General features: G+C 41.7%; 1 protein-coding gene across 6 annotated transcripts in view; it reads right to left on the reverse strand.

Annotated features, from left to right (window-relative positions):
• Nucleotides 1-21997, reverse strand: part of HELZ (helicase with zinc finger) — a 180195-nt gene that overhangs the window by 43582 nt on the left and 114616 nt on the right. For all 6 annotated transcript variants that reach the window (XM_051825840.2, XM_051825839.2, XM_051825836.2 and 3 more), the window contains 4 exons: nt 15176-15380; nt 7599-7650; nt 6050-6240; nt 4197-4404 (listed from right to left, as the gene is read on the reverse strand). In XM_051825840.2, the coding sequence (XP_051681800.2) occupies nt 4197-4404; nt 6050-6240; nt 7599-7650; nt 15176-15380 (656 nt within the window). The remainder of the gene's footprint in view (nt 1-4196; nt 4405-6049; nt 6241-7598; nt 7651-15175; nt 15381-21997) is intronic.

A 21997-nucleotide genomic window follows, 5' to 3' on the forward strand; every position in this document is an offset into this window, starting at 1 on the left:
TTGATAGAAAAAGTTGCCAGAAAATCAGCAAGGTTATAATTGAAGAACAACTCTATAAATCAACTAGGTCTGACTGACATTTATAGAGCGTTAGATTCTTCTCTAGTGTACACGGAATATCCTTTCTGGCCCATAAAACAAATATCAATAAATTCAAATGGCTTCAAATTATACAAAATATGTTCTTTGCCACAATGGAATTAAAAGTAGAAATCCATTAACAGAAAAATTCTTAGAAAATTTCCAATAATTTGAAAACTCATCTTTCTAAATAATTCATGCATCTAATAAGAGGAATTAGAAAGCATTCTGAACAAAATTAAAATGAAAATATAACCTGTCAGAATTTGTGGAAAAGATACCCAAAGAAGAAAATTATGAAATGAATATCCATATTAATCTAAGCTTTCATCTTCACAAAATATGTGCAAAGGCTATATTCTATTTTGTTTTTAATGATGAAAAATTAAACAACTAAGAAAAAACAGAGAGATACCCTGTTTATAAGTCAGAGGCTCAATATTATCATCAGTTCTCTCCCCAAATTGATCTAAGGATTCAACACAACCTCAGTCAGAATCCCAGCTGGGTTTCATGTTTGCATAAACTGACATTTATTCTAAAACGTACATGGAGGGGCCAGCACTGTGGCACAGCAGGTCTTGTAGCAACCAGTATGCTCCACTTCCCCTGCATCTCCCTGCTAATGTTCCTGAGAAAGGAGCAGAGGATGGCCCAAGTCTGAGCCCCTGCTACCTTTGTGGGGACCCAGATAGAGTCTGACTCCTGGCTTTGACCTCTCCAACTCAGGCCACTGCAACCATCTGGGGAGTGAACCAGTGACTGGAAGATCTCTTTGACTCTCCCTCTCTCTGTCATTTTGCCTTTCAAATAAATGAAATAAATCATGAAAAATAAAATAAAATAATATATATAGAGAAATGGAAAAACCTGGAATACACAATTCTGAAAAGAACATGTAGTAAGACTTCTCCATCCTGAACTCAGGACTTCTACAAAGCTATAGTAATCAAGACAGCACAGTTGGCATAAATATCACCCGTGCAGTGGTTCAAGGGGACAGACACCATGGATACGTCAAGTGATTTTCAACAAAGGTGTCAAGATAGCATAATGAGGGAAAGCAGGGTTTTCAACAAATGGTGTTAGAACAACCGAACATACAAAATAATAACAAAAAACCCTCAATTCTTATATCATATATAAAATTTAACTAAAAATGAATCTAACATAAGAGCTCAAACTAAAACTTCACAAGAAAACATAACAGGGGGCTGGGGCTGTGGCGCAGTTGGGTTAACGCCCTGGCCTAGGGCGCTGACATCCCATATGGGTGTCGGTTGGAGGCCCAGCTGCTGGCTTCAGATTAGCGCAACTCTGGCCGTTGTGGCCAATTGGGGAGTGAACCACTGGATGGAGGACCTCTCTATATATACCTCTCCTCTCTCTGTGTAACTCTGATTTTCAAATAAATAAATAAATCTTTAAAAAAAATAGCAGATAATCTGTGTGACTTTGGGCTAGATTAACATTTTTATATACAACACCAAAAACAGAAACAAACTGATAAATTGGACTTCATCAAAAAATAAAAACTCTAGTCTTTAGAAAATACTATTGAAAAAATAAAATGGAAAAGTTATATTCTTGGAGAAAACATTTTCAAACCATGTGATTAAAGATTTGTATACAAAATATATAAAGAACTCATAACTCAGTGAGACAGCTCAATAAAAACACGTAAAAGGTATGAGTATGAAGATGAATACTGTCACCAAAGAAGATACACACATGACAAACAATAAAGAGATACTTAGCACGGGACATGAAAATTAATACTACATTGAGGTAACATAAGATACCCACTAGAAGGGTAAACTTAAGACGACTGGTACTACCAAGTGCTGGTAAGAATATAAACATCTGGGAATCTCACATATTAATAGTAGAAAGAAAAAATAACATGGCAGTTTCTTATACGTTAAATACATACTTACAACATGCCCAGCAATCTCACTCCTAGGTATTTACCAGAGAAATAAAAACACGTTCACACATATGTTCATAATAGCCAAAATAAATAACTGACATTTCCATCAACCGACAGAGAGATGGATAAACACACTGTGGTGTATCCATCTAATGGAATACTAATCAACAGGGAAAAAGGACAAATCACTGATTCAACCTGAAAAAAGACTACATAAACAACGCTGGCACACAAACAACTATATACTACATGATTCCATTTATATGACAAACTACAGCTGAAAGCACAGGGCCAAAAGTCAGGTTAGAGATTGCCCAGGGCTGGGAGGTGGAGGATAGGACTGCCTACAAAGGGGCGTGAGAGACCTTTTTAAGATGGTGTAAAGACCCTAAATTTTGATTCTGTTGGTAGTTAACAATTCTGTGTATTCGTTAAAACTCATCAAACTGTACATTTACAAGGAATGAACTTTGCTGTATGAGGGTACTTTAAAAAGTTCATAGAAAATGGGATTAAAATTTTTATTTTGATACAAACCATGTTTTTTTTTTTTTTTTTTTTTTTTTTTTTTTTTTTTTTTTGACAGGCAGAGTGGACAGAGAGAGACAGAGAGAAAGGTCTTCCTTTACCGTTGGTTCACCCTCCAATGGCCGCTGCGGCCGGCGCACTGCGCTGATCCGAAGCCAGGAGCCAGGTGCTTCTCCTGGTCTCCCATGCGGGTGCAGGGGCTCAAGAACTTGGGCCATCCTCCACTGCACTCCCTGGCCACAGCAGAGAGCTGGACTGGAAGAGGAGCATCCAGGAGAGAACCGGCACCCCGACTGCTTTCCCAGGCCATAGCAGAGAGCTGAATCGGAATTGGAGCAGCCGGGTCTCTAACCAGCACCCATACGGGATGCCGGCACTGCAGGCGGCGGCTTTACTAGCTATGCCACATTGCCAGCCCCTGTATTATTTTCCTAATGCATATTTTCCATGAACTATCTGAAGACCCTTCATATGCCTGGATTTCAATTTTTTGTGTGTGCCAAAATGATCTTTCTAAAAATGTATACAAGCTAGAGAGATTGATTCTATCCACCAGTTCACTCCCCACATGCCTACAATGGCCAAGGCTGGGCTGGGGCCTGAGCACAGAATGCAAAGCACACTGCCAGTACAGGCAGCAGGAACTCAACCGCGGGAGCCATCACCACTGCCTCCCAGGTCTGCAGTAGTAAGAGTCTGCAACCAGGGCACGGCGCTGTGGCATCCCCATGGCCGCTGGTTTGAGTCCTGGCTGCTCCACTTCTAATCCAGCTCCCTGCTATTGGCCTGGGAAAGTAGCAGAGGATGGCCCAAGTGTATGGGCCCCTGCTCCAATGTGGGAGACCTGGAAGAAGCTCCTGGCTCCGGGCTTCAGCCTGGACCAATCCTGGCTGTTGCAGCCATTTGGGGAGTGAAACAGCAGATGGAAGATCTATCTTTCCCTCTCTCTCTCTCTGTAACTCTACCTTTCAAATAAATAAATAGATCTTAAAACAAAACAAAATATAAAACGAGTCTGGAATCAAGAGCCTAAAACAAGAATCAGACCTAAGTATTCTGATGCTGGATGCTGGCATCTTAACCACAAGGCTAAATACCACCCCTGAACTTATCTTTTAGTTGCATTTATGATGAACTTTTTGCAGTACTCTGGTACATAAATTTACTTCAATAAATTTGACTAGAAAATGCAGCAGGTAATTTTTTTTCTTGTTTGTACCTCTAGCAGATTTCCATAGTAAATAACTACTTTACATCAACTAACCCACAACAACATTAATGCTTAGTATCCCACAAAAATATCTGTGGTCAACAAAATGTTTAATAGGAGAGTGATTTTCATCTCAAGTTTAAATGACTACCATTTAAAACATTCTAAGTAATAATATTTAATAGTTTTTCAGAAAATTGGTAAAACCAACCATAAAGTGGTAAAGTTTAACCTAAAGGACCCTCTGAAATTACATGCAAATTTTGTATCTATGCAAATGCTTGTATCTTAAGGAGACAAAATCCATGGTTTTTATATCAGAGTCTCTCCCAAGGTGATCTATAATCCATAAAAAAGTTAACTATCATACTATTAAAGGAATTCTCTGTGTGGATAGCACTTGGCAGGTCTTAAACTTAGAAAAACAAGAGCAGCCAAGCAACTCACCATTTCGATTCTGCTCGTGCTGATCCTTCTCTGGATGCTGACTTTGTGGCTGCCCTATGCTGACAGGAGGGTGATGTCCAAGGCCATAAGGTATAGGAGAGCCCCGTCCGTGTGTCTGTAGTAGGTTCATATTGTAGGCCATTGCTGCCTGATGGGTAATAATTCGAGGATCAACTGCAAACCTACCCTGGTATCCTGTCCATGGTACCTAGGATATTATAAGAAATAAAAAATTACATTAAGTATGTTTTGGAAGGCAAACTGCTATAGTGTTGTTGAACAGGAAAAAGTGCATGCACACACTAAGTGTGTTAATCCAATCAAAATGAATAGCTGTAAAGTTGATGTTAATAGCAACTGATAGAATTATTGCTGTCTTAACTGGCCAGAAAATGCCTCCCTGAATTTTAGTGTGAAGGGAAAATGGATCATGTTTCAGGTAACAAAGAAACTGAGGACTTAAAATTGGTAATTATTCCTTAAGGCAGTCAATCAAGTTATACTTTTGAGTCACTTCTCTTCAATATAAATTTCTACATGTCAGAGATTACCATAAAAATTGCCTTTTTAAGTCATAACTGCACAGTTACATAGTTTAATAGACTGAGAGAACAGGGTAAATTTAAGAAAGAAATCACTCTAAGAAGTCACAACTCAAAACATAGGTATTCCAACTTCATATGAATAAACCAAATCATTTAATGTTCATTTATTGCAGGTAAAATTCAAACAGCACATTAACTTGTACTTTTGATTAATTCAACTCCATCTTAAAAACAAGGCAGAAAATAACTTAGGTATGTCTAAATATATAACCTCTGCATATTTACATAAAAGCAATAAGTAGGATGACATCTGAGCTGCTGCCCCTATTACTTTATTGTAATGTTAACTGTGAAATGCAATCTCTTGGAAAACTTGTACAATAAAAGCCTCTTTGACCAAGTAAAATATAAATCCTAAGGGACTCCTATATAAAGTAGATGAGGTACTGTTGCCAGGCTGTCCAGGAAGAAATAACTCAATCTACAGTCCTAAGGAAGCGGGCACCACTAACATGCTTCTGACAGTTAACTCTTTCTCCTTGGCTGCCACATTTGTGAGACCACAGCCAGCATGGCTCAGGTATGTCTGCAATTAAGCATTTTTCCAACTTGGGATGTGGACAGGGGTGCCAAAGATCTTTGGCAATGATCACTTCTACTTGAAATTACAATACTTGGATTAAATGAAAGAAATTGTTTCCTAGGCTAATATTTCTGAATTTGAAAATATATGCATAAGAGCCAAGCAACAAAATTACTAAAATACTCAAAAATGTCAAAGGCAATAAAACTGGGTTTATAAACAAGATGGAAGCCGTCTAAAAATCCGCAGTCTCAGAAAGGATTCGGTAATGTTTTTAAGCGGCAGTGAGATTTTATAAGGCAAGGAGCATCTCAGATATATTGAACCACTGGACAACTAGAGTAATCCAAGCCTCTCTACCTCCTCCAACGAGCTATCTTTCTCAGAAGTATAAAGAGCAAAAAATAAAATAAAAACATCACTTCACAAAACAAGAGATCAATATTTCTTCAGTAGAAATACTTTAAAAGAATGCAAAGGGATCTAAAACAAAGCCTTTAATTTACAGGATTTCCTCATAGTCACTGATAATCAAGAAACAACAATTCACATTTCTTTGAGGATTTCAAAATCATGAAGGTTAAAGATATGAGTTGCTTTAGAAGAAGCTATGGCACTGAAAGTTAAACAAAAAGAGGTTGGTGGAAGGCTCTATGGGAGTGTCACTAATTTAGTGAAGCCTACTTTGCTTTACCCAATAGAAAGAATTTTAAACATCCACTTACAGGTAAAGGCACCGACATAACTACATTCCCTCCATAGACAGCAGGTACATAAAGAATACTCGTCCCAGTGTGAGGATCTATTCTTTGAACGGGGCTTGGAGATTTTCCCAAATTTGGGTGAGGTCCAAGAGGGGGTGGAGGAGTAAATGCTCTAATAGGATTGCCAATAAGTACGGAAGGATTGGGCTGAACTGGAAAATAAACAGAAAAGGTGGCACTCAACAGCTGTACAAATTCACCTAGACAAAAATAATTTAAATTATCCAACAGTAAAATATATTTCCCAGGTTTGCCATAAGTAATCTTATAATTAAAAAAATTATCACTGTCAAAGAGTGGGCATGTTTACAAACTAGGCACTTGAGGGCGCTGTGGCACAGCAGGTTAAGCCTCTACCCATATGGGTGCCGGTTCGAGTCCTGGTTGCTCCACTTCCAATCCAGCTCCCTGTTAATGGCCTGGGAAAGCAGTGGAGGATGGCCCAAGGGCCTGGACCCCTGTACCCACATGGGAGACCCAGAAGAAGCTCCAGGATCCTGGCATCGGCCTAGCTCAGCCCAAGCTGTTGCCGGCCATTTGGGGAGTGAACCAGAGGGTGGAAAATTCTCTCTGTGTGTCTTTCCTCCTCTCTCTCTGTAACTCTGCCTTTCAAATAAATAAAAAATAAATCTTAAAAAAAAAGCGCTTTGTAAGGTTCCCTAGGATTAGCTACAGTTTTCTTTGAATAAACAGCATAATCCCAGCTGTACTCTGGGGAGGTGGAGATGCTTCCTTCAAGAAAGAAAACCAAGCACACACACACACTCCCAGGAAGAGGCTTCTAAGACGAGGAAAACGTGTACCAGTTAGATAACCTTTATCTTGAAACTTGAGTGACCTCACATTTGTAGATCATAAATATTTTCCAAAAACTTGTGTTAAGTAAAAGGCTGAAATGTTTTTCCTCAAAACCTCTAGGATATGTATATTGATTCTTAAAACAAATAAAGGCCGGCGCGCGGCTCACTAGGCTAATCCTCCACCTTGCGGCGTCGGCACACCGGGTTCTAGTCCCGGTCAGGGCTCCGGATTCTGTCCCGGTTGCCCCTCTTCCAGGCCAGCTCTCTGCTGTGGCCGGGGAAGTGCAGTGGAGGATGGCCCAAGTCCTTGGGCCCTGCACCCCATGGGAGACCAGGAGAAGTACCTGGCTCCTGCCATCGGATCAGCGCGGTGCGCAGGTCGCAGCGCACCGGCCGCGGCGGCCATTGGAGGGTGAACCAACGGCAAAGGAAGACCTTTCTCTCTGTCTCTCTCTCTCACTGTCCACTCTGCCTGTCAAAAAATAAATTAAAAAAAAAAAAAAAAAAAAAAAAGTTCACTCTTTTCCAAAATGACACACCAATGGATTTTTATCAAGAGGTGTGTTGAATAAAAGAATTAATTAGGTGAGGTTCCAAAGTGTGTGTATATGAGAAAGACTCTCTCCCCACTCTCTTCTTTCCTATAGTGAAATTTGGCCTAAATCTCTTGTATCACAATAAGTTTCCACAAGGCTAACATTCCTACTTACCAATCCCATCACTCTGGAAATGATCATTCTGGGTATGATGGAGGCTTTTCCCCTTTAAAGAAAAAGACAAATATATAATTTAAACATGTTCAATGTTAGGGAACAACAACCATTTTCCACTGATATACAAATTAGATGTGAACAGCAACACTTAAAATTTTAAGCTGTGAGTCTGTAATTAATAACCATTAGACTGCTTTGAGCCAACTTTAAAAAAATTTTTAATTGATTTTATTATCTGAAAGGTAAACAGAGACAGAGGTCTTGCATCTGCTGGTTCACTCCCAAAATGCCTGTAACAGCTGAGGCTGGGCCAGGCCTACACCAGGAGCCAGGAACTCAATACAGGTCCCCCATGTGAGTGAGAAGGACCTGAGTACTGAGCTATCACTGGTGCGTCCCAGGGTGCACATGGGCGTGAGGCTGGAATCGGGCACTCCGACATGGCGTACAGACAACTCAAGCAGTGTCTTTACCGCTGCACGAAATGCCCATAGCACCCCACCAACATCCTTTTTAGACATCAATATGGCCATCTCAAATAATACTGCTCAACCTCAGGTTTCTGTAGTTTCAAATTAAAGCTATCTAAAACTCTTTAATGGATTTTTCTTATAAAAAGAAACATGCAATCAGTATGACTGAAAACTAAATTCTTTTCCCTTACAGCTTCTCTATAAATTTTCTAATTAAATGACAAAACATAAAAACTGTTTTTCAAGGGAAAGATGTCAGTTTTCAATTCTTGAGGATACAAATCTTTAAAATAGTAACGAGAACGTAAACATGGTTTTGGATTTGTGCTATTCCAGTACGACTCATGGCATCTTAAAGTATAAAATTTACTAAAGGGACAGGAAGAGACACTGCCATAAATTGCTTCACAGAGAATACAGCTAATTGCTAGAGAGCAATTTGGCAACATATATCAAAAGTATCAAAATGTGCGGATCCTTTCATACAGCAATTGCACTTCCAGGAACTTATCCAAATGAAATAATCACGGGTTTGGACGCAGATGTTCATCACAGTGCAGTTTATATGTGTGATGAATGTTAACAATCCAATATCCATCATTGAACGATTTATTAAATCAGCAATGGCAGATTCATATAATGCTATATTAGTCTAGCGTTGCAAGTGATTAACATTTGAGCAAGTACAGTATTCAAAGAGACAATGATCAGGAATTTCTGGACTATAAAAACAATCTGGAAGCAGGCGTTTGGCCAAGTGGTTAGGATGCCTGCGTCCCACAGGAGTCTCTCAGCCCCAGCGTCCACAGTGCAGGCCCCCGCGGAAGCAGCAGTGAAGCTACAGAAGCTGGGTTCCTACTACCGGGAGACCAGCACTGAGTTCCCAGTTACTTGCTTCAGTCCCTGCAGATGGGAGCAGGTCGCCCTTTATCTCTCTCTGTCTCTCTCTTCTCTCTCTCTCTGCCTTTCAAGAAAAATGTATCAGAAATATTTCTCTTCCTGTTGGTTAAATGTAACACAATGCACCTTTAGACACACAAAAATTTATCTGTACAATGAGTCTGAAAACTGAGAAAAGGATAATATTGATAGCAGGAAGAAAAATTCATTCTTGGCCTCAGCAAAAATATAGTAATGTTTCACATCATTAACTTACTATTTATTAACAGTCAGAAACATCAAACATTCAGACTAATAGTAAACATTGCAGGTTTAAGACCAACTGGTTATTGGTGGGCAAGGGCACCTAAGACCCACCCCTTAAAAAGTCAGAAAAAATAAGTCAAAGAATCACAATTTCCCCAGTAACTGGAAGAGAAAAAAAACGTTAGTGATTGGCACCACCTAGCAAACTTCTGAGGAGCACGTAAGTGATAAGAAAAGCACACAGAAGAAAGGAGAAAAAGGCAAACACAGAGATGGCAGAAGTAGGGGGAGATCAGAAGCAGAGCAATTAGAAGAGACAAGACGAGCAGTCAGTCAGCAGCACACACATTGACAGGGGAGAGAGCCAGTGTCACAGAGATAAGATCACTCCAAGAAGGCTGACAGGCCACTGAGACTTCTTAGCCTCCAAACCTATGGCTGCAACGTGCTAACCACCCATTAACCAGGGCTAACCATGTAGCACGGGAGAAAACCCAACAGTTTAGCTGAAGTGGTAAACAGAATGCCTCCCCCCAACCCTGCCAAGATGCCCCAAGCCCTGTGAATATATCAAGTTAAGTGTCAAAGGCGACTAGTGGAAATAATTAAAATTGTGGACTTAAAACTAGGAAGACTACGCTGGGTGGACTCAACCTAATCATCCACACCTGAAAAGCAGAGAGAGTTTTTCTGGCTGGAAACCAAGTTCTGCACTGGAGAGGAAGTGAGGGATGTGAGAGGAGAAGTCAGAGAAGCTCCGGAGAGAGGATTCAGGCACTGCTGCCTGGGAAATGTGTGGAATACATCTGAGAAACTGACCAGCCTCATAAGCTATGAATGACTCTGCTAACAGCCAGCAAGGAAACAAGGACATCAGTCCTACAACCACGAGGAACAAGCATCGGCCAGCAACAGATGAGCATGGAAGCAGATTTTCCCAACACCTCCAGAGAGGAGCCCCGACAGCCAGCACCTTGATCCCAGCCTTCTGAAACCCAAAGCCAGAACCCAACCAGGCCACAGGTGGGCCTGTGACCCACAGAACTGAGATGACAGCTTGTGTTGTTTTAGGGTTGTACGTTTGTGCTGTAATTTGTTACAGCAGCAATAGAAGTTTCACGGAGTAAGCAGAGATGCGGGTAACCCTACACTGTGAACTGGACGCACGCTAGCCAGGAGACATCAGCACTTGGGGGCTATCACAAGAAAAGCTCATGGCATAATTGCACATCTGCAAGTGTAACTCAGCCTTCTACACGGTTCTACAGAGAGTAGAATCCTCTGGCATATTCTGATTTAGAAGGTAACTACAGAGCAGTAGATTTACTTTGGTTTATACAAAATACATAGTATCTGGTATCCTGTAAACAAAATAATAATGTAGCAGTAAGTCAGAGCTAACTAGCTTACTAGTCATCCCATAATAATAATTCCAAACTAATTTCATTCTGCTAAGAAATCCCGGAAGGGGTATGTACCTTTGTAGAATACTAATTAACGCAAGGACTTTTGTCAGCAAATGTAGGTCATATCATCCACCATTCGTTCACTCACGTTTACGTTTTCATTCACTTGCTCATATTTTTTCAATGTTTGCTGAGGGCCTGCCATACGTGCACCGTGGGTGGGCTCTGGGGCCTCGGGGAAACAAGGCTGACACATCTGATGAGGGACAGTGAGACACAACAGCAGCAGCAAGCTACAGACGGGAGAAAAAGACGGACAGAAACCTAGAAAACGACGCTACGGTCCTCAGAGAGCTGTTTCAGAGCCGTATCTCTCCTCTGAGGAGCTTTTACAGTGAGACAAATGAAACTAGCCCATTTTAGCAAAGCTTGCAAATGCTGCTCCCAGCAACTGGCCTGGGAGTAAGTGCAGGGAGGGCAGGCAAATGGTTCCGTGTGTGTGGATTGCACAGGCTCCCGTGAAACCCATGCGTGCCCTCTGCTGTAACAGACCTGAGAGAGTGAGGCCAAGAAGGGCTGGCCACCGTGACCTGCGCCTGGATCCCTGGGTATCTTGTATGCTGGCTAACCCCTACCACAGAAGTGAAGTCTCAGGACAACAGTTATTGGATTACCACACAGCTGGGATCTGTTTTGTTGTTTAAAAAAGGAAGCATGTTTCAGAGGATTTTTAACACTCACAGACCCTGCCAATGATTTTATCTACATGAAACCTTACTGAGCTTTGAAATCTTATTATAACGTGAAAGACACCAATTTTTAAGATTTCATATGGAATTGGATTACATTAAGAAAACTTGAAATTATATGGCTTAGTAGCACATTCTCAGAAATAACAACCTTTTCTACTAATGAAATAAATCCCCATTCATAAAGAGACTCTAGCACGTGAAGTAACTGGAATGAGCTTCAAAATTCCCCACTGTTTACACATGAGGGTGGTAGTGAGGAAAGCAGGATACAGATGAAGCAAGAAGTTGATACCAAGGAAGCCTCATGATAAGGGATTGATTCATTATCCTATTCTGTCTACTTTCGCATGTTTTTGAAAATATCCATCACAGAAAAATAAATAAAAAAGATTCCAGTACAAATTCAAATCTCGAACAATTTAATGGAAGTAAAACAGAATACAGGTTGGGGGGAAAGGAGATGATGGTGACAAAGATAGCCTGTGACTCGCTATACATCTGTTATGTAAAATCACTGATCATATCGTATGTGTAATAATAATTTTAAATGGTCAAGAACATGAATAATTTGGTGAACTACTTGTGATAGTGACATAGAAATAACCAAGAACATCTATAGGATCACTGAAGAAAAATTTCTGGAAAGTTCTTTTAAAAATTTGGGGAGCGGGACTAGCATTGTGGCACAGCAGGTTAAGCCATGGCCTGTAGCACCTGCACCCCGTATAGGCACTGGTTCAAGTCCCAGCTGTTCCACTTAAAATCTAGCTCCCTGCTTACCTGCATGGGAAGTTAACAGAAGATGGCCCAAGTGCTTGGGCCCCTGCCACCCACATAGGAGACCTGGAAGAAGCTCCTGACTGGCTGTTGTAGCCATCTGGAGAGTAAACCAGCAGATGGAAGACCTCTCTCTTTGTCTCTCCCTCCCTTTCTCTCTGTAACTCTGCTTTTCAAATAAGTAAAATAATTCTTTAAAGAAAGCTGGGGGAGAAATGGACATTCAGCACAGTGGTTAAATCACCACTTGGGATAGCTCCATCCCATTCAGGAGTGCCTTGTCTGAGTTCCAGCTGCTCTGCTTCTAACCCAGCTTCCCACTAACGCACATCATAGGCGACAGCAGATGATGGTTCAAGTACTTGGGTCCTTGCTGTCTATGTGGGAGACGTGGATGAAGTTCCAGGCTCCTGACTTTGACTTTATCCAGCTCTGGCTATTGCAAGTATTTGGAGATGAACCAGCAGATTGAAGATATCTCTCTCTCTCTCTCTCTCTCTCTATATATATATATATATATATCTATATCTATATATATATCTGCATCCAAATAAAATGAAAATACATAAATATTTAAATGTTTTTAAAATTGGGAGACGGCAGCTTTGGCCTTTAGGTATATACAATCTTCACTGGATGTACCATAATCGCTATTCACTTACTGATACTTGCTGAGCACGACTATTTGCAAAGAGTGAGGCAAGGCCCAAGGGGTCACGACAATTGCATCAAACAGGACGCTTTCCCTGGAGGGCTTCTGGCCTGGGAAGTGAGTGCACTCAGCAACACGGCATCCTTCCCTTCCAAGCGGACACCAAAGCCAGCTGCAGGATTCTGTTTGGAGTCAGGACGTACCTGGATTCATGGCTTGAACCTAGCTTCACCTTTAGGACATTAATCGACGGCTATATTGCTCAATTAAGTGAGAGGAGTTTATTGTATTTAAGAATGGGCAAAGGAGTGTAATAATTTAGTGATACCTTATTTTTTTAAAAAAATCAGTAAAATTTAAGTTTCTACCTGGGTTTCCTTCTTCTCACACACCCAAAGCTACTGGCTGTCCCCTGCAAACATGTCCCATGTTCTCTCACACCTCTTGCTTTTTGTAAAAGCTTTCTCAAGTTTTACTTATTTGTTTAAGATTCACTCTTAGAACCTATTATATGGATCAGTATCATTCCAGGCACAGAGGCTAACACAGTACAGTACCTAAGACAGACAAAAACGCTCTGCCTGAATTGAGTTTATATTCTGGTTTTTGACATTTTCCCAATCTCCCACTATTGCCACCCAGCCAATAAATTATTCAAGAGGATCTCCTGAGGTGCAAGTTGCCTTGAATCTAACTATTTCTCTGCACTCCTAACACCTGCCGCAGGAGGACTGGGGCGGGGCGGGGCGGGTGGGCTGTAAGCTGCTCATCTGTGCTTCCTCAGCACCTGTCATGACATCTGGCACCTGAAGAGACTCATTTACGTAGTATGCTCAGTTCCCGAATAAGGCAAAATCACTGAAGCCATACTGCACAGGAGGTCCATTTTTATTTAGCTAAGAACATATAACACTATGTTAACACAGAAACTAATTCTCTTCTTAGCTTAATACCTATTTAGCTCAAAGAGTTTTCAAATATTTAGCCATTAATCATTCTTACACACTAGGTTTTACATTTTTAAATTGAAACTCAAAACTGACAGTCTTTTAACTCGTGACACGCTGATGGCTGTAAGTACACAGAAATTTAGAACACACACACAACATGCCATTCTCAGAACCTTCATGCTATCTGAAAAGTGCAAGCTTTTTTTTTCCCCAGACACTGTAGCAAATAAGCCAGATGCCTCTGTCCAAGATTAACTATGGCTCACAGTGGGAAAAGCATTGACTGCCCCACCAGCACTCCCTTTAACCAGGCTCCTTCTATATAGCAAATATAGGTCATGATCAATGAAGTATCATCTTCAAGAAGTCAGCTAGGGACCAACGCTGTGGTGCAGCAGGTTAAAGCCCCAGCCTGCAGTGCCAGCATCCCATATGGGCACCGGTTCAAGTCCTGGCTGCTCCACTTCAGATCCAGCTCTCTGCTATGGTCTGGGAAAGCAGCAGAAGATGGCCCAAGTTCTTGGATCCCTGCACCCACGTGGGAGACCCGGAAGAAACTCTTGGCTACTGGCTTCGGATTGACTCAGCTCTGGCTGTTGTTGCCATATAGGGAGTAAACCAATGGATGGAAGACCTCTCTCTCTCTCTCTCTCTCTCTCTGTCCTCTTTTAAATAAAATCAAATAAATTTTAAAAATAAAGACAAATTTGTTCCTGTGCCAATTACCACTTGTGATGAAACAAGGATTTGAATTACTTTCTTTATACAAATACGGTTCTTAGAGCAGTATTTGTTGTAAATAATATGTTGTTAGGACATAGTTTAATAAGTATGATAATCTTTAATATTTATATAGTTTTTAATATGAGAGGCAGAAAGGCACAGGCAAGCAGGCAGGCGGAGTCCACTGTCATCAGCTGGTCCACTCCCCTAACACCCACAATGACTGTGCAACGCCAAAGCTGGGAGCCAGGAACTCAATCGGGGTCACCCAAACGAGCTTCAGGGAACTGACTACCTGAGCCATCCCTGCTGCTTCCCAGGGTGCACGTCATAGGAAACTAGCCAGAGTCAGGAGCAGAGCCAGACGAACTCAGGCGGTATCACAGGGGATGTGGGTGTTCTAACTCCTAGGCCAAACACCGCCCCTGATAATCTTCTAAATGGCTTTGTTTCATTCACATCCAGAAGTGAATTCTAGGACTTCTTGAGGATGACTGTGACAGCAGCTTGGCTAAACACTATTTCATATTTTCACTTGCATGTCCGAATCTAGACAGTTCCTTTCAGAAACCATTTACTGCCACATGCAGCCTTCAGTTCCAGTACTTAGAGTAACGTGCAGCCTGATAAACCTCCGATACCGCTGCACTGTTCTCGCCCTGTAAGCTCTCCAGCCCCATGAGCAGAGCCTTTACCTTGGGTGGTGACGGCGGCTGTTTGCTGATGCTGCCTGAATGCTGCAGTCGGAGAGCCCGGGGGACAAACTCAGGGGCCAGCGGGTTCAACACGTACGTCTTCTTCAGCTCTAGAGCCTCCAGCTGAGCCTTGATCTGCTCCGAAGTGATCCCATGCAGGCTGTTGTTTTCATGGCACAGCGCAATGAAACGCTCCCAGAATTTCCTACAGGAAAGATAAGTTACTTTATCTAATTTCAAATTCTCCCACCACCACCACCCCACAGCCCAAGTGCAGGAGTCGGATGACTAAGATGCAGCTGTGGTCTCTCTCCCAGCTCACAAGAAGTACGGACTTGTTCTGAAACCACTGTCCTTCCTAGCATCACAGCACACGTAAAAGACGCTCTTGAGCAATTCTGGCTCCTGAGTGCAAGTAACACGGTCAACACTCAACTACCTGTGTAAGCCAGAACGACGACTTCTGCTATCTACATAGTACGTAAGGACTTTAAAACTCATGGAGCTCACTACAGTGAACGTGTACTTCTAGGTATACCCACACATACGTAGATACATACATGTATATGCAATAGTTTCAAAAAGTTCATGGAAAATAGAATTAAAAAGGCCGGCGCCGTGGCTCAATAGGCTAATCCTCCACCTTGCGGCGCCGGCACACCGGGTTCTAGTCCCGGTTGGGGCGCCGGATTCTGTCCCGGTTGCCCCTCTTCCAGGCCAGCTCTCTGCTATGGCCAGGGAGTGCAGTGGAGGATGGCCCAGGTGCTTGGGCCCTGCACCCCATGGGAGACCAGGAAAAGCACCTGGCTCCTGGCTCCTGCCAGGATCAGCGCGGTGCGCCGGCTGCAGCGGCGGCCATTGGAGGGTGAACCAACGGCAAAGGAAGACCTTTCTCTCTCTGTCTCTCTCTCTCACTGTCCACTCTGCCTGTCAAAAAAAATAAATAAATAAAAAAAAAAAAAAAAAGATATGCACATTTTCCAATTTTTGAAGCCTCTTCATATATCCACCTACATACACCTACTATATATAACTCAATATGATTTATACAATTCAAATTGATATGCACAGACACATACATACATATGTAGATGCACACATAAATGCCTATATATCTGAATTGCAAATTCAAATTAGCCAGGTACTAGATGACTAAGAAAAGCCAGCTCAGGGCACAAATTTGTGCTACAAAGTAGAGAGCCTCATGAGGATTCTTAGAAAATAACCAGCTATTCAAATATTTTTCTCTTACACAAGCACAACATTAATTGAATAAGTTATAAGTCAAAAGAATTATGGAAAATACAGGAGGTTGGCATGCCAATTTTAATGCTGACCATTTCTAAATCAAATTAATAAATGCTAAAGAAGAAAAACAGACTCAAAACCTATTGCAGTCATACACTAATGCTACTAAAGATTTAAAAATTGATCTCCAAATACTAAAGCTATTAAATATGTATTACAAAACATATAAGAAGTCTTAAAATTTTTAAGCTACTATTATAAACACACATATGCTTATAACAAGGTTTAACATAAGGTTCAAATGATGGTTTAGTATTTTAGCTTTAAAATATATGATACAGGGCCAGCGCTGTGGTGTAGTGGGTAAAGCCACCGTCTGCAGTACCAACATCCCATATGGGCACCGGTTCGAGTCCTGGCTGCTCCATTTCTGATCCAGCTCCCTACGAATGTGCCTGGGAAAGCAGCAGAAGATGGCCCAACTCCTTGGGCCCCTGCACCCACTTGGGAGACCCGGAAGAAACTCCTGGCTCCTGGCTTCGGATCGGGGTAGCTCCGGCAGTTGTGGCCAACTGGGGAGTGAACCAGCAGATGGAAGAACTCTCTCTCTCTGCCTCTCCTTCTCTCTGTGTAACTCTGACTTTCAAATAAATATATAAATCTTTTTTTTTTTAAAAAAAAGGACCCTTCTGAAAGAATCAAGGTTTTTTTTTTTTCTCTCATAATCACATGAGAGAACCCAAGAAAGGGTTAGCATTATATAAGAAGAGACACATATTAAAGTGTACAGATTTATCAACACTTCTACTATTATAAGTATGGTATCTTCCAAAAGAATTTTGTGGGGCCAGCACTGTGGCCTCCTTTGTGGCACTAGTATCCCATATAGGCACTCACTTGTGTCCTGGCTGCTCCTCTTCTGATCCAGCTCTTTGCTTATGGCTTGGAAAAGCAGTGGGAGATGGCCCACTCATGGGGAGACCCAGAAGAAGCTCCTGGATCCTGGTTTTAGATTGGCCCAGCTCTAGCTGTTGGCCATCTGGTAGCAAACTAGCAAATGGAAGACCTCTCTCTCTGTCTCTTCCTCTTTCTGTAACTCTCCCTCTCAAATAAATAAGCAAATCTTAAAAAAAAATTTTTTTAAAGAATTTTGTTTTGGTACAAGGTATGAAGTTTTGTAAAGTGGCATTTCATGTCTGCACTGGACTTCAAGACAAAACAGAACAAGAAAACAACAGACTGGCTTTTACTCTCTTTGCTCAGTTTTTAGTATCAATTCCTCATTACACATAATGTCAAAACTCCGTATCTTGTCCCTATACTGTTCTCAACTGCACTGAACAGAATCTAAAGTAACTAAGTTAAGCAGAACCTTCAAAACACCTCACAATTCACCAGAAGCTAGCGGTGGATCAGTGACAGTCTTCATTTATACTACCCCAGGAGTCTCAAATAATAGACATCAAGCTAAAGGACCCCATCTGAGGGGCCGGTGCTATGGTGTAGTGGGCAAAGCCACCGCCTGCAGCACCGGCATCCCATGTGGGCACCAGTTCGAGTCCCCGCTGCTCCACTTCCCCTCTCTGCTATGGCCTGGGAAAGCAGTAAAAGATGGCCCAACTCCTTGGGCCCCTGCACCCACGTGGGAGACCTGGAAGAAGCTCCTGGTTCTTGGCTTCAGATGGATGCAGCTCCAGCCGTTGCGGCCAATTGGGGAGTGAACTATTGGATGAAGACCTCTCTCTCTCTCTCTCTCTGCTTCTCTCTCTGTGTAACTCTTTCAAATAAATAAATAAACCTTTAAAAATGGGGGGGGGGGGGAGACCATCTGAGAAGTTAACACTAAACATTTACTCTAAGTTAATGGAGTTAACATAGTTCTAAAAATAACCTGAAATATACATTTTAAATCTGACTTGTTTTTTTATTGCCCCATTGATGCAGCATAACCGTCAGGTACATGGAGTCTAGAACTAGACTGACATGGTGGCCCTGTCACTCAGCAGCTGTGTGACTTCGGCAAATCACTTAACCTACACAACTAGTGTGTATAACAGAGCACCAGCAGGATTATTATTATTCCTTATTATAGAGAAGATCTTGTTTCTCCCTTGTAAACTCTGAGAGAAATGTCTTTTTTCCTTCTAAAGTTCTTAGCTATAAAGCTAAAAACTTTTCTCTTAGGAATGGCTCTCTCAAACAGTGTTTGCATTGCCCTTTAATTAATTCCCCAACACTTAGCTGAAATCCTCTGCACAGCATTACAAGGCATTTCTGAACACACAGAACTGGAAGATCACTTGAGAATTTCATTTCCTCCAGAATGAAAGAATTCATCACTATCATTGTTTAAAGACTCCCCCAATTCTCCACCCCTCCTCAGGAGGCTAACATATTAACTATCACATTAACGAATTTTTTCAAATAATGTTAGAGAACCTAGGTGTGTACTTACACAGTAACATAGTTTTAGATATTCAGAGGACATAACCTTACTTTTCATCACTGCATGAATACAAACTTTCATTTTGGTTTATATTAATCTTGCTTCCAGGATCACTGATGAAATACGGACAACTCATTTGATGTCCTTAGATCACCCCTAGGAATGTGTGTGTGTGTGTTTATGTTGTGTGTGGACACACAGATACATAGCACACTACTCTATGCATACATAGAATATTCACTGAGTAAATACACGTTCTAATGAAGATGTTCAGCGAAAGGGAAGTTTCTCTCCAAGCACATTCATTTGAAGAAATGCAGTCACTCTCCTTTGGCCTCCGCCCTTCAGTGCGATTCATCTGGGCCTATTTTTCACTTCTTGGGAAAGGCAGCAGAACCCAGAGAGAGCAGCACTGGTTTTGAAGTCGGTCTGATACCTATTTAAGTTAACCACATAACAGCCATGTGACCTGGGGGCATTTATTTAAACTCTCTGAATCAGGCTGCCCACTTAAAATGCAAATACAAAACCCATACTGCAGGAATGCTGGGATGACTGAGTGAGGTCACGTGGGCAAAGCACCTAAAGCAGTAGCCAGCAGAGACCACATCAGTGTTTGTTAGCTTTGCAAACGGGAGGGAAGAAAATATAAACAAGAGTACATAACTGACAGAGTCTACAGACATCTATTCCTTGAAAATTCGACAGTCTGGAATATCATATTAGTTTTCTGTAACTATCAAATGAAAAAAGGGTGGGTAGTAAAGTCCTTATGGACTCAAACTTCTAAGAATTCATCTCTCATTCTTAAAGGATCCAAAAATTATACTACATCCTCTGGGTTGTAATCTCACACTGTGAGATTACTTGTCACTAAGACTAAAGTTTAAATATTCATACTCCTCAACTACCCATTCTTGGGCTAGATTCATGATTAAATTGTCCAAGTAAAACAGATAATTAACATTCCCAATTAGCCACAGAAGACATTATATATTTATCTCCCTGAAAATATTTTGCTTAGCTTATACATTAATATGCAGTCCTTGGTGCACCACAGCTGAGTAGTAAGAAATAAGCAAGCAGTAAACCCAGCATTAAGTTAAAAATGAGCCCTGGGTAATTCTGACAACATGGCCTCAGGGAGAATTATTTAACTATTCGCTCTGGAAAAAGTAATCACTTATGTCAGAGAACAGGTGAAAAATGCTGATCTCATGCAATTCATGGCGTATGACTACAGACAGATGTTACGGTTTCTTTAACAATAAACAGGTTGGTAAATATTTGGAGTTATTTAAAGGAGAGCTCAAACTTACTGCCCAAAAACCATTCTTATACCTGTTTGTTTCTTCAACTGTTTCTAGTTATGTTTTATACAGATCATCTTGTTCTGTAACTGTGTTTTACACTTGATCTTAGCCAAAAGGCTGAGAAACGAATGTAACTGTGTGTGTGTGTGTGTTTCTTACAGGCAGAGTTAGACAGGGAGAGAGACAGACAGACAGACAGAGAGAAAGGTCTTCCTTTGCCGTTGGTTCACCCCCCAAGTGGCTGCTACAGTCAGTGCATTGCGGCCAGCGCGTTGCACCGATTCAAAGCCAGGAGCCAAGTGCTTCCTCCTGGTCTCCCATGCAGGTGCAGGGCCCAAGGACCTGGGCCATCCTCCACTGCACTCTTGGGCCACAGCAGAGAGCTGGACTGGAAGAGGAGCAACCAGGACAGAATCAGGAGCCCCAACCAGGACTAGAACCTGGGGTGGCGGCACCGCAGGCAGAGGATTAGCCTAATGAGCCGCGGCGCCAGTGTAACTGTGTTTTAATATATTAAATTCTAATCAAACTCTATGGCTTTCTCATATATCAAATGATAACCATAATCAAAAATGGTAAAATACCACAAGATTCAGACCAAATACACTTTGAATATAGAGGAATTAAACTTAAATTCTCAGGATGGAAGCCAAATTAGTAACTCAAATACTTAGTTCTGCTCAGTATCATTTAGAATTAATATATTCTTTTCCCCAAGTTTTGTCTTTACCAGCTGCAAATGAATTACAATCTATTTTTTTAAATATAAAATTAAAGACATGGAACAATGGAAAATTTTTTAAAGATTTATTCATGTATTAATTTGAAAGTCAGAGTTATAGAGAGAGAGAAGGAGAGGCAGAGACAGAGAGAGAGGTCCTCCACCCGCTGGTTCACTCCCCAAATGGCCTCAACAGCCAGAGCTGTGCTGATCCGAAGCCAGGAGCCAGGAGCTTCCTCCAGGGTCTCCCATGTGGGTGCAGCGGCCCAAGGACTTGGGCCATCTTCTACTGCTTTCCCAAGCCATAGCAGAGAGCTGGAATGGAAATGAAGCAGCTGGGACTCGAACCAACGCCCATATGAAAATACTGGCACAGCAGGCGGCAGCTTTACCTGCTACTGGCCCCTATAACAAAATTGTTCACAGTTAAGACATGGATCTTTTGGGGCTGACACTGTGGTATAGCAAGTAAAGCCGCTGCCAGCAGTGCTGGCACCCACGTGAACACTGGTTCGAGTCCCGACTGTTCCTCTTCCAACCCAGTTCTAGAGTGGCTAGCACACTCTCGGAGGCAGCAGGTGACGGCTCAGATACTTTGGTCTCTGGCACCCAAGTGGGAGATTCTGTTCCAGCCTTTGGCTTTGTCCTAGCCTAGCACCAAATGTTTGCCAGCATGTGGAAAGCGAATCAGGAAGTGAAAGATCTCTTTCAAATAAAATAAAATGAAAATAAAATTGTTTAAAAAAAACCAGCCTCTCAGTGAGGACTACTCTGACTAAACTTTGGGATCACAAACCAGTCGGCCCCACCCTCACCACTCCCCATTCCTCTTAATGTTCTATTTCTTTGCCATTTAATATCCTTAGTTTATTATCAGTCTAATTCTCCTCCTCAATAAAATGAGATTCTTATCTACATTGTCACCTTCAGAGGCTAGAAGGGTGGCTGAGATTACGGAAAGCACCTAGGGCACATCTGTTCAGTAATGACTGAGTAAAGGAGTACACACCCATGCAGAGAATGAACAGATCACAAGTAATACACTTGGTGTTCCATTGGGAATCAGGTACTGAAAACACACACCTGGTCTAGTC

This window comes from Oryctolagus cuniculus, chromosome 17 (genome assembly GCF_964237555.1).
Source record: "Oryctolagus cuniculus chromosome 17, mOryCun1.1, whole genome shotgun sequence".
Lineage (NCBI taxonomy): Eukaryota > Metazoa > Chordata > Mammalia > Lagomorpha > Leporidae > Oryctolagus > Oryctolagus cuniculus.